At 46.3% G+C, this 13,661-nt stretch overlaps 1 protein-coding gene across 1 annotated transcript in view; it reads right to left on the bottom strand.

The window, feature by feature from the left end:
- SGO2 (shugoshin 2) overlaps nt 1–12,568 on the bottom strand; it is a 39,965-nt gene extending 27,397 nt beyond the window's left edge. Inside the window, exons 1-2 of the mRNA XM_089779561.1 lie at nt 11,732–12,568; nt 2,803–2,957 (exon numbers count right to left, since the gene is read on the bottom strand). Coding sequence (XP_089635687.1) covers nt 2,803–2,944 — 142 coding nt within the window. The 5' untranslated portion in view covers nt 2,945–2,957; nt 11,732–12,568. The remainder of the gene's footprint in view (nt 1–2,802; nt 2,958–11,731) is intronic.
- Nucleotides 12,569–13,661: the final 1,093 nt, after the last annotated feature.

Below are 13,661 nucleotides of genomic sequence, written 5' to 3'. Positions count from 1 at the left end.
CAGTGCTTTCCAATAACAAAGTTAATGAGTAGCTTTGCCAGTTACAATACATTTCCGGATGTGTTCATTTTTTTAAACAACTCTAGTGTCTCAAAGGTTTGATCAAGAACTTAAAATTTAAAAGGGCTTAGACTTAGATTTTAGGCTTTCCACTCTCCTTTTGAAAATTTGTCCAGCCACTATATAATCTCTATTTGTGAAATCACGGTAAAACCAACTGGACACTGGTTTTTCATTTTTTTAATGTTCTAACATACTGTAATGCTCCAAAGTGGTGCTGAGTTTTCTGCATAATACACATACTAACCACAGAACTGGATACAAAACACAGCCTAAACTGATTCTATTCCTTATCAAAATACTTTCTGATCTAAAAGAAGGTGCTCTGAGCTGGGAGAAAGGAGATCTTGATTTCTAGCTGTCCTTCCTCCAGTGCCTATGTTATAATTCTCTAACCTTCAAAATTATTACTGAGCAAGCCTCACACTTCTACCTTCAGAGACAGACAAGTATTTATAGCTCACATTTTACAGCCGAGCTATTTGAAGAGCTGAGAGGTTGCATAATCACTTCTAGCTGTGTTGGGAATAGAAACCAAGATTCTAGCACAGGGGTGGGCAATAGGGCCTCAGCAGGCTGGATCTGGCCCACGAAGCAAGTTGATCAGGCCAATGGAGGCCCTGCCAATCAGGGCTTGGGAGAGGAGGGAAGCACGCAAAGTCTCCTCCCATGCTGCCCCCATCCTGCAAGGAGTGCATAGCACTTCTAAGCGCTGTGCACTCCTGGCAGGGCCGGAGGAGACTTTGCATTCTCTCCCCACTTCCAAACTCTGATTGGCCTGGGGTAGCATACAAAGTCTCCTCCTGCCCTGTGAGGCATGAGGCACTTCTAAGCACCTCATGCTCCCTGCAGTTTGGAGGCAGGGTGGGAGGAGACATCGCATGCTCCCCCTCGCTCCCAGGCCAATCAGGTCTTGAGGGCAGGAGGAACGCGTTAAGTCTCCTCCCGTCCTGCAAGGGGCTCAACACTTAAAATCAACCGCCAGCTGCTGCTCAACTGGAGATTGACTCTAAGAGCGGTGCTCCCTTGCAGGGCAGGGGCAGGGAGCGAGAGACTTCACATGCTCTCCATCCCCAGGCCTTGACTGACCTGCGGGGAGCAGAGGGGAACATGCGAAGTCTCCTCCCACTTCCAGGGGCATGGGCACCTAGGGTTTCACGAGGCATACCGGAGTGGTCGACAAAGGCTTACCTTGTTGACTGCGCTGTGCTGGATCCCCGCTTCATTGACTATGCCGGGTAATCTAGTTTACATGGCTCCGTCGACGGAGCCATGTAGTCTAGACGTACTCCTAGAGAGAACCACCAGCTGTTCAGAACAGCTGGCAGTTCTTTCTGAGGGAGCAAGGACTTTGTGCGCTCCTCCACCCCCAGACCAATCAGGGTCTGTGGGTGGGGAAGCATGGAAGTGTCCTGCCCCTGCCCCTTGCAAATGAGGCTCCACCTCTTCCATGATGGCCCTGGGCCACTTCAAAAATTTCTGAAGTGGCCCCCCATCAAAAATTATTGCCCGCCCCTGTTCTAACATGACAAACCTCTCATTTACTTATCTCATTACATTGTCTTCATAAAGAACATGCCAAAACCATGTGTTTAAATATGAAGTCTATAAAATGAAGCTATTCCTCATTCATTGAGTGCACAGAACAGATTGGTAAGAAAATGAGGCAGTTATTAAACAGTTTTGTTTATCCTCATCTATTACATATTTGAGAGAGGCTGTCTGTCTGTTCATGAACTCCTAAACAGACCACTAAATTTGGTATACAGCTTCCTTTTATTTTAACTTAAAGCAAGGTAAGGGTTTGATTATGCCAGGAAAATGGGATTGCTTCTCAGAAAACCATACAGAAAAGAGACAGAATCATCAGGCTGGTAAAAGGAGCTGGTTGGGGCTCTCTCCTCCCCTCTGCCTCCCCTGATTTGTACAGGAACATAGCTAGCTGTTACCCTTCATCAGACAGTGAGGGGAAAGTGTAGTTTGCTGCATTCTTCACTCTGGCTGGGGAGTGCAGAGGGCAAATGAACTTGGACTACCCTCTGCCAAGGCACATGCACCCCTCATGGCTGTGCCTGCTGAAGCTCTATCAGCCATGGCGAGATACTTCTTACATAGCCCTAAGCTGCTGTGGTGAGAGTAGTCCTCTCCTTCTAGGACATCCTACATATTTAATTTCTCATCCCCAGCTCCACCCCCAGAGCAATGATTCAAATGAATCATTTATATTTTCATTTCATTTTCCAAAAATAAAAAAATGACTTAAAGACCTGAGCAACGCTGGGTAAATCTTCTAGTCATTCAATATATGGCCCCAGGACTTTTATAACCCATCACATTTTGCAGATGAGGAAAAGTGAGATACACAGTAGTTAATGCCAACATTTTAAAAAAAATCCACTAATTATGACATTTTGATTGTAGACATGTTGAACAACCACAACTACTACTGAGGCATATAAAATTAGCATGCACTTTTAAAATGTTTGGCCTAGCTGACTTGTCAAAGGTCAAGGACAGAATGTTTAGCAAAGAACTAGTCAATGAATAGAATAATTGTCACTCCAAGTGACAAGTTTTAGCCACAAGACCATCTTTCAGTTCTCAGCCTTAATATTATATTAATCTTCTTTATTTAGGCAATTTAGCAAACAACAATAAGCACAACCATCACCACATTTACTTCAATGACACACACAGCATATGGATTGCATCACTGTAATAGTTTAAAATAATTACACTCACTTATTATTTTAGTTTTGATTTTAGATGCAAGAGAGACATTCCGTTTTGCATCTTTTAAAGCTCTAGTCTTCTCTTTCATATGCCCTTTAATAGAACCCAGGCTAAAAATGGAGGCTGTTTCAGCAATTGCTTGGTTCACCATTGTCAAAAGGGTCCTGTTTATCACAAAGAAAAAAGTCCAAAAGGATACAATAAAAAGATTGCTTGCAGTTTCTTATAGCCATAATAGATATTAGAGAGTCAAGGTATGAGATATCTTTTATTGCACAAACTTCTGTTGATGATAGAGACAAGCTTTGAACTCTGAATTCAAAATGGTATGCTAACACCTGCATGCAGTTCTGGTGATGCCCTCACAAAAAAATATATATTAGACTTGGAAAAAGTACAGAGAAGGGCAACAAAAGTCATCATCTTCCATATGAGATTAAAAAAGACTGAGACTTCTGAGCTTTGACAAGAGATGACTAAGGAGGGATATGACAGAGGCCTATCGAATCTTATAAAATGATGTGGAGAAAGGGAATAGACATGTTATTTACCCATCCATATAACACAAGAACCTGTGGTCATCCAATGAAATTATAGATAACAGGTTTAAAACAAACATAAGGAAGTACTTCACACAAAATACAGTCAACCTGTGGAACTCCTTGTCAAGCGATGCTAGAAATGCCAAAAGTATAACCAGATTCAGAAATTAATTAGATAAGCTCATGGAAGATCGACCTGTCAGTGACCCTCAGCCAAGATGGTCAGGGATGCAACCCTATGCTCTGTGTCTCTAAGCCTTTCACTGTTCAAAAGAAGCTGGGACAGGACAACGTGGGATGTATCATAAGTGCCCTGTTATTAATTCTCCCTGAAGCATCTAGCACTGTTGAGAGACAGGATTATGAGCCCATCAGGGGTCTCAAACTCTTGGCCCACAGGCTATCCATGGCTGGCACAATTGCACAATCCATTTTAAGACTCCTGGTGGGTCGGGTAAAGGGGGACTGTTCTTCAGGGATCACTGAGGGGAGTATGGCATAGTCTAGTGCAGGCCTGCATAACATACGGCCCGAGGGCCGCATGCGGCCAGCAGGGGCTTACTGTGCGGCCTGTGACAGCAATGGGCAGCGCGGCCTGTGACAGCAATGGGCAGCGCGGCCCCATTCAATCCACCGGCCGGGCGGAGGAGCAGAGCACCGCTGGGGAGGGGGAAGTGCGGCGATTCTCGCCACCAGGCTGCCTGCATGCAGATCCAGCGTGAGGAGGCGGGGCGCGAGCCAGAGCGCAAGACGCCGGCAGATGCCAGGACACCACAGCCAGTGACCACCGGATTCAAAAAGGCAGAAGCCAGGTAGGGGAGGGGAAGAGGCTTGTGCTGAGGGGAGGGGGCAGGTCAGAAGAAAGGGGAAGACACCAAGGGGAAGGTTGAAGGAGAGACAAATGCCAGGGGACTAAGTGGAGACACGCGGTGTTTTTTTTTTTTGCTCAACAAAAATTTTTATCTGCATGTTTGGTATTTTTTGGGAAAGCATCCCTACTTGCGGCCCACAGCTGTTTTCTTTGGAGTAATATGGTTCTCATCACTTTCTGAGTTGTGCAGGCCTGGTCTAGTGGCAGCAATCGGGCCCCTGTATTCCCTGCAGCTGCAAGAGTCATGGGGGAAGCAGAACACACTAGACGAATACACTTGCTTAGCTGTACTCTGCTTCCCCACAGCTCCTGCTGCCGCAGGAAATGCAAAGGGTGTAACTGCTGCCACTGCGCCAGGCCTCTCAGGTGATCCTAAAGCAGCATCCTGGGGAAACTGGTGCCATAGGGGAAGAAAGACGGGTTATAGCTAGAAGGGGCAGGGCTGAGGACCTGTAGCAGAGAGACCTGCCCACACCTTGCTGGGAGTCCTGGGAAGGATTACACAATTGCTCTGCCTATGAGTTTGAGAGCCCTGAGCTAGATGGACCACTCGTAAAACCCAGTAAAACCAGTCATTTTTATGTTCTTATCCACAATATAAAGATACTTTTTATTTTTAAAAGCACAAACATAAATGTAAGAAGTCTCTATTTAGGTTTACTTATCCATCTTAACCCTGAACATCTCTCAGTTTTTAGAAATATTTGGGCTCTCAAATTAAAATGCCAAGTTAGCTCAGTTGTACATAATGGTTTAAGAGAGCCAAAGTATTTAACAAACATGACAACTGAATGTATCACAGTTTTTGGATCCTGCTAATCCCCCTGTTTTCTGATAAATGAAATTAACATTTACAAAGAAAATATATTTTAACTCACTTCATGTGTTCTGTTAAGCCAGCTTCACAAAACTCTGCCTTCATCTTAATAACACTGGAGTTTACAGTATTTCTAACCTGAAGTATTCAAAAATTATTCCAGGCTTCTCAAAATCATGAGATTGGCTTAAAACTACGAGATTTTAAAATACATTTCAGTGTTTTTTATTTACCCTCAATTTCCAAAACTTTGAAAGGCAGCTGAGTCACATTTTCAGGCTTAACTCAGAAGGGAAGGTTACTCACCTTAAGCAGTAATTGGAGCTCTTTGAGATGAGTGCCCCTGTGGGTGCTCTTCTCTTGGTTTGGGTTCTGTCCTGGTGCCTTTGATCAAGGATTTTCTAGCAGTCCTCTAGGAGGATAGATAATGGAGCACCCACAGGGACACTCATCTTGACGAGCTCTTATTACTGCACAAGATGAGTAACCTTTCCTTCTTTGAGATGCTCCTGAAAGTGCTCCATTCTTGGTGACTAGAAAGCAGTTCTGTTCATGGTGGTAGGGGGGGTTCAGAGTGTGCTGGAAGACTGAAGACAGTACTGCTTTGCCTAATGGAGTGCAATTTGCGTATCTTTTTCCACTTTTTTTTCTGAAGAGGCCTTTCTGACATCTGGCCCATCTACACGGGGCCAAATGTCAGAAAAACCTCCTTTCGGAACATCCCTTATTCCTCATAAAATGAGGAATACAGGGATGCCAAAAGAATGCGTCCGCTTTTTCACAAGCTGTTTCAAAAAAGCGGAAGCATTCATTGGTTGTGGCAGAGCTCCACAGTGTAGACATAGCCTATGAGTGGAACATTGTGAAGGAATGCCATTGAGGTAGAGAATGCACTGTCAGGGAGCGAGAAGTCTGAGATTTCTTAAGATCATAACACTGATGTATGCAGTCCACGATCCATTTAGAGAGTCTTTGTTTAGAAATTGGCACCCCTGTAGAGCAGTCTGCTATGGATACAAAAAAATGAGATATTTCTGAAGGTTTTGGTTCTGTCTGTATAAAAAGAATAACAGGGGGGTCACAGGGTAAAGAATTTGCAGGTTCTTTCAGAATCACTTTGTAGTGGGATGGGCAAAAATGGAGGCATTGTCTATCTTGTGGTGAAATGCCATGAGTGCCAACCAGTTGTACCCTAATGGATCTGATGGATAGGTCCATCTGTTTGAGGTTAAGAAGATAGTCTGATATGCGTGGGATAGGTGTTGTTGCTGTGTTGACATGTTTCAATGTGCACCATATCAAAAATTGTCTCCATTTGTAGGTATAGAAAGAGCGGGTGGAAGGTTTCGTGCTGTACAGGGGTACATGCTGGACCTGTTCTGAACATTCTATTATTTATAATTTATTTATTTTAAATATTTTTTTCCTCGCCTCTCTATTTAAAATATTCAAGGTGGCTTACAAAATTTTTGAAACACAATACAAATATATATAAAAAATTAAAATATGAAACCCCAGAGGGACATAAAACCTGTTAAAACATCTTGAGAGGAGGAACACACACACAGACTCAAACACCAATAAAAGTACAAGTAAAAAGAGTAGTTTTAGCCTGATGCCAAAACAATGCTAACATTGGTGCCATGCGAATATCCCGAGGAAGCAAATTACACAGACTAGGAGCAAAAGCTGAGAAGGCTCTGTTCTGCCTAGATGTTAATCTTATCTCCATAAGTAGGGGAACACTGAGCAGAGCCTTCCCAGCTGACCTCAATCCCTGGGCAGATTCATATGGGAGAAGACGGTCCTTCAGATACCACAGACCCAACCCATTTAGGGCTTTATAGGTCATAACCAAGACCTTAAATTGTGCCCGGAAACATACTGGAAGCCAACGCAGCTGCCAGAGCACTGGCATACTGTGCTCCGTATAACGAGTATTAGTTAAAACTCAAGCAGCCACATTCTGGACCAGTTGAAATTTCTGAAGGCTCTTTAGAGGCATCCCCACATAAAGTGTATTACAGTAATCCAGTCGGGATGTAACAACAGCATGGATCACTGTGGCCAAGTCATGCTTGTTCAGGAAGGGTTGCAGCTGGCGGATCAGATGAAGCTGCCCAAAAGCACTCTTGGCCACCGAAGAAATCTGGTTCTCAAATGTTAAAAAAGGGTCCAGGAGGACTCCCAAGCTATGTACCTGTTCTTTCAGGGGGAGAGTAACCCCGTCTAGAACAGGTACCATTCCACATTCCCGAACAGATAGCCTCCTGATCCACAGGACCTCAGTCTCGCCTAGATTCAACTTTAGCTTGTTTAACTTCATTCAGTTCATCACTGCCCCCACACGCTGGTTTAGATCAGTTCTGCCACACCCAGTTCTGATGTCACAGAGAAATAGAGTTGGGTGTCATCTGCATATCAACAGCACCATCCTCCAAAACTCCTTATGAGCCACCTCTCCCAGTGGCTTCATGCAGATATTAAACAGCATAGGGGACAAGATGGAACCTTGAGGGACCCCGTAGCGCAATCATCATGGGGTTGAATAGCAGCCCCCCAGCTTCACCTTCTGAAAGGGTCCCGACAGGTAAGATTGGAACCACTGCAGAACAGTGCCTCCAATACCCAACTCTGCCAGGCGTTCCAGAGGATCCCATGGTCAACGGTATCAAAAGCTGCTGAGAGGTCCAAGAGAATCAACAGGGACACACGCCCCCTGTCTATCTCCCAGTGTAGGTCATCTACCAGGACAACCAAGGCAGTTTCAGTTCCAAAACCCAGCCTAAAGCTAGACTGAAATGGATCTAAATAATCTGTTTCTTCAAGAAAGCTTGAAGTTGCAATGCCACCGCCCGCTCAAATACCTTGCCCAAGAAGGGAATATTAGCAACTGGGCAATAGTTATTCAAATCATGAAAGTCCAGGGATACAAAAGTTCCAGAGTTTAATGGCTTTGGTGCATAGCCAATGGGACCTGACTCTCTCCACCTGTTTATATAGAACACACGTGATGTTGCCTGTCATCACTTGCACACGATAGTTGCAGAGGAAAGGGAGAAAGTGGCTGCAAGCATTGTGTACAGCATGAAGTTCAAGGAGATTAATATGCAGAGTAGGGATGTAAATATCCATGAAAAAAGTTAATCAGTTAAACTATATAATTGTAATTGTTTAACTGATTAACTGTGCAACCGGGGTCTGGCCAACACTCTGCACGGCGGAAGAAGGGCCTGTTCCAGGCAGTCTGGGTCCTGCTGTATTACAGCTGAGGGGGGCTGTGCAGGCTGGCACTGCACCGCAGATCTGAGCCATGCTGCACCACGGACTGGGGGTGCAACAGATGGCTGGGTTCGAGGGGACTACTCCAGCCGGCCAGTGTCCTACTCCACCGTGAGCAGGGGGCTGCTCTGTCTGGACTGGGTTCTACTGTGCCATGGGCAGACTGCTGCTCCAGCCAGATTTTGTCCTGATGCACCATGAGTGGGGGCATGCTCCAGCCAGCTGGGGTACGTGCCACACCATGACCAGAGGTGCTGCTCCAGCAAGTGTTGCACCACAGGTTGGCATCATGCCGAGCTGTGGGCTGCTCCTGCTGGACTGGGTACTGCTGTGCTGCAGATGGGCACTACTTCAGCCAACCAGAGTCCCACTGTACTGCAAGCAGTGCACTGCTCCATTTGTCTAGGGTCCTGCTGACTCAGCCACAGCAGGCAGAGAGCTGCTTCCCCTTCCTTGCCTTCCTGGTAAACATGGCAGCACGGCTAATGCTTACAGTGCAATCTTTACATCCCCAGTTGCCTCTTGGGTTGACTAGAAACCTTGGTTCTGAAGATGTGCTCCCCACCCAATACAGGAGGCGTTTGTGATATATGTCCATGAAGGATTCTGAGGTAGAAATGGAATGCCTGAATATAGATTGGTTGGTTGCGTTCACCATTTGAGCGATTTTTTGTGACTTGAAATATGGTGAGATGGAGTGTCTGTGAAGTTTGGATAGTTGCAAACCATGCCTGGAGGCAACATGTGTAAACGAGTTTGTGTCCAACCACAAAGGTGGATGCAGCTATATGTCTGAGGAGCAGTAAGCACTCCAATGCTGTTTGCAGAGTGTAATAGGGTGTGGCTACCAGAGATTGTGTGGTGTGAAATCTATTGAGTGGAAGCATTGCTTGAGAGGTCATGGAGTCTAGGTATGCTCTGATAAACTGTATCATTTGTGTGGGTTTTAGGACTGATTTTGCCATGTTCATCTGCAGGCCTAAGTGGTGGAAGCAGTACATTGTTGTTTGAGTAGATAGGATTGCCTCTTGGTAAGTGCATGTCTTGAGAAGACAAATTATTCAAATAAAGGAATATGATTATTTCTAGCTTGGGAAGATGTGTTGTTACGATTGCTATTATCATGGAAAAGACATGATGAGCTATGGAAAAGCCAAAGGGCAGGACCCGGTTCTAATAATAGTCTGTACCAAGCATAAACCTTAGGAAGCATCTGTGGGAGGGATGAAGTGACACATGAAAATAGGCATTCTGAAGGTCAAGAACTGAAAACCAATCCCCTATTGCAATGACAGAATGATAGTGGTGAGTCTGATCATGCAGAATCATTGTGTCTTTACAAACTTGTTGAGTCTGAAAACTGCTTTTCTTCTGGATTAAAAAGTATCAGGACTAGAACCTTTTCTCTTTGTGTTGTGAGGGAACAGGTTCCACCACCCCAATTGTAGCAGATATTCTACCTCTTGATGCAGTTGTATCTTGTGGGAAGAGTTCCTGAAAAGAGCCATGACACATGAGTGGTTTGGAAGGGTGGAGAAGAAAGGGATAACATATCCAAAAAAGATAACCTCTAAAATCCATCTGTCAGATTATGGATGTCCACTTCTTATAAAAGGAGCATAGTCAATCCACAAATATTGGGGTGGCGATATTCTGTAACAGATCCGAGGTCTTCGAGATCATTGACTAAGCCTTCAAATTTACTTATTGGGTAGAGGAGGGTGCAGTGCCAATCCTGATGATTGTCATCAGCACTGTGGCCTTTGCCTTTGTCAGCCTGAATCTTCATTTGGTTTCTGCTGGGTGTAGGGAGGATAGTGGGCAGGCGTTAATAGGGCTGATACTGATATTGCCTTCTTCTGGTTGCTGGGATATGAATTCTGAGGGAACAGAGTATGGCATGTGAGTCATTGTATGTAGGATCTCGTTGGTCTTGCCTGCAAACAATTTTTCCCCATCAAAGGGAAGATGTTCCATCATAGGCTATATTTCTCTTGAGAATGTAGTTGAAGTAAATCAAGAGGCTCTCCACACGACTTCTGCAGTTACAGTGGATCGTGCTGTGGTATCAGCTGCATTGAGTGCTGCCAGCTGCATTGAGTGCTGCCTGGAAGGCTGTGCAGGTGATAATTTGGGCCTCTGAGACTATAGCCTTGTATCGTGGTCTTTACACTTTGAGTATATCCTCCACAAAGTCAAGGAACTTGGCATAATTCCTGTGGTTGTATTTGGCCAGCAACGCAGAGTAATTAGAAATCCTGAACTGTAAAATGGAGGACATATAAACTTTCTATCCAAAGATATCTAACCGCTTACTATACTTATAAGAAAGGGTCATTCAGAAGTGTTGCTGCTTGCTGCACTGGAGTGCTGCTTCCACCAGTAAGGAGTTTGGACTTCGATGTGTAAATACAAATTCAGAATCCTCAAATGGTACATAATACTTTCTATTGGCTCTCTTGCAAGTAGGAAGTATGGAAGCCAGGGTCTGCCATACTATCTTGGTGGGGACCATGATAGCAGGCCTGATGGGAAGCACGATCTTAAGAGATGATTAGGCTTGTAAGTTGTCTGTAAGCTCATGCTGTGTTTCAGACATCTTTAGGGCTATCTTAAGTTTTGCCCTGAGCCTTTTAAAAAGGTCTTGGAAATGGGAAAAATTGTCCACTGCTGTTGGGGGTGGAGACATTATGGCCTCATCTGGCAGTATTCCAACTCTTTTAGCAACTCTTGTAGTGTTTGTTTTTCATAACCCTGCTCCTGAAGTTGCATGATGGTGAGTGTTCATTTTTCAAAAATAGATTTTTAGCCCGTGTGATTCTTCTTCTAGAAATGTCCCCATGGGTGCTCCACTCTTGTTTTGGGTGCAGTCCCAGTGCCTTTGTTCAGAGATTTTCAAGCAATCCCATATGGATGAACAGTTCAGATGAATGTCCTGTCACATTCTGATTGGTAGTTTGGGTCTTATGGATATAACCTCCATCTATTCATTGACAAAGATGCACACTGGAATGTAACCACACAGAAAAAAAGTGGGGAGACAAGTAAATAATTAAAAATAGTTGGGAAGTTCTTTTTATGTGATTTTAAAAAATGAATATTATACCATTTAACTCCAAAAATCAATTAAAGCTAGTAGACTTCTTCAATTCCTTTTATAAACATACTGTTTTTAGCATGTAGGTATATCCATTTAACCTTTTAAGACAAATTTTAAAAACCCCTTGAATTAAGAAACCTAAAATGACTCTTGGTTTAGCTTTAGGACTGGAATTTAACACAACCCGGGCACTTCTGAAAAACCAGAATTGGACTTGAAGGGGCAGGTTTCTTTGAGGTCCAGCCCTTTGGAGAACATTTGTCCACGGAATCATATTAAAGGATCCAAAGACATTTGAAGGATGACACGTCTGGTTACAAATATACCTGAAGCAGGGATCAAAGCTTCACACAACGCCTCTGGGAAGTCGTGCTCACACCCTTCTGAGACTTCGCCTGAGGCTTGTGCTCAACGTGCCCGGGTTAGCACCACGCGGGCACGATTGGCGAGGGAGGCAGCAATTGTGAAAGCGCCCCCGGCCCCACCGGGGAAGTAAAATGTGCAAACTGCAGCCCTGAGGGGGCCGGGCAGCCGCGCACGGGACGGTCTCGCGCTGTGCCCGCCACTGCCCTGCGGAAACCTCACAGCGCACGGCGCCGACGCGCCCATAGATCGTTGCCGAGCGGCGGGAAAACAGCGGAGCGAGTCCCTGCTTCGAACTCGCATTCACCCCCTCCCCCCCCGGGCAGAGGCGCTCGTGCCGGGGTGAGGGAACCCGGCCGGTCAAAGCCCCACTCACGGGGGGGGAGGGGGGGAGGAGGAACGCGCGGGTGTCTCGCGTGCCCGCGGGAAAGAAGTGGCAGTTGGCGCAACGGTCAGTTCCCCTCAGTCAGTGCCGTGTGCAGCGGCGGCGGGAACCCCACGTAGCCAAAGGCGGCAGACGGGCCACAGCTGCGGAGCACCAACAGCCCCGCCCCACAGCAGTACGGGAGGCGGAGCTCGGCCAAACGTTGGCCAGGCTGGCGGGCCTGCCTCTCGCGGCAAAGCCCTTGAGCGAGGCGCCCCCAAGCCTGGCGTCCGCCCCCTCTCCTGTCCGCTCGGCGGTTGCCAAAAGGCCGGACGCTCCATCACCTGCTCCCGGCCTGGGCAGAAGCTGCCGCCAGCTGCGCGAGCGCCCCCCTCAGCCAACGGCCGTTCTAGCTCAGTGGGGCGCGCGCAGCCACCTCCCGGCACCGCGCGCCAGCTGGAGACGCGCGCGCACGGGGACCTCGGGGCGGGGGCTGCCCGGCGCGCGCAGAGGAGGGGGCGTGCACACCTGCTCGCTGCGGCCACCTGCCCCCAACCGGTCAGCCCGGGGCACTGGTCGCTGCTGGCCATGACTCGCCGCCATGTCAACGCCTCCCTCACCCCTGGCGCCCGGCATTGCAAACAGAGCAGCCACGCACTCAGGCTTGCGGGCAGCGGCGCTGCTCGGGGCGGTGATTTAAAGGGGCCCCGGGCTCCAAACCACAGTTACAACAGGACCTCCAGCCCTTCGTTTGGGAAGCGTAAGCAACTCTGCGGCAGGCTAGCTCTATCCCTGCCCCTTCCGCATGCCATAGGCGCCGTTTATGCGGGTTCGGGGGTAGCCATCTCCCGAGTGTGAAGCCCTGGATTTTATTATGCTTGAAATCTGCTTAAAGCTCCATGCCCTGACTCCAGAGTTAGTTTTTAAGTGGGACAAGAGCCTGAGCTTCTTTTGTAGCTTTGCCTTTAGGGCAAGGAGTTTGTTATAGGGCAGGTGATTAAGAATAACAAATTGAAGGATAGTTAGATCATCATGGAAACATTGCCAGGTACTTAAAAGAAAGGGGGCAGGGGGAAGAGTAGCAATGAGCGACTGGGATTTTCTCATAAATGATCTAGAGAACAGGGTAAATAGTTGTCCTGGGGTTCAATTTATTTTGGATCCCAGGGAAACCAAGACACTCCAGGGATACTTAACCACCTCATTATTGCACGTTTTAAGTAGTTAATACAGTTGTTGTAAGTTTTACAAATCTTAAAGACAATACTATCCAATTTAAACCTTAAATACTATAAATTCTAAAGCAATTAATACAGTGCAAAGCAATACAAAAGCAATTATTAGAAAATCTACTATAATACAATAATAAAGCCTAGTTCACTTACACTTCACCCATATGATACCTACACTACCAGGCAGGAAGTCTTGGTTCCTTTTCTTCCCACGCAACGGAGCGCCATGCACCAAGTTGTCATTTACTTCTTGTTACATTGAGCAACGGGTCAATCCTGCCTATTCCCTCCCATTGA

This window comes from Pelodiscus sinensis, chromosome 7, assembly GCF_052426305.1.
Source record: "Pelodiscus sinensis isolate ZL-2025 chromosome 7, ASM5242630v1, whole genome shotgun sequence".
NCBI classification, from domain to species: domain Eukaryota; kingdom Metazoa; phylum Chordata; order Testudines; family Trionychidae; genus Pelodiscus; species Pelodiscus sinensis.
The sequence above is the reverse complement of the archived record's forward strand: the minus strand, read 5'-3'. Positions and strand labels throughout refer to the sequence as shown.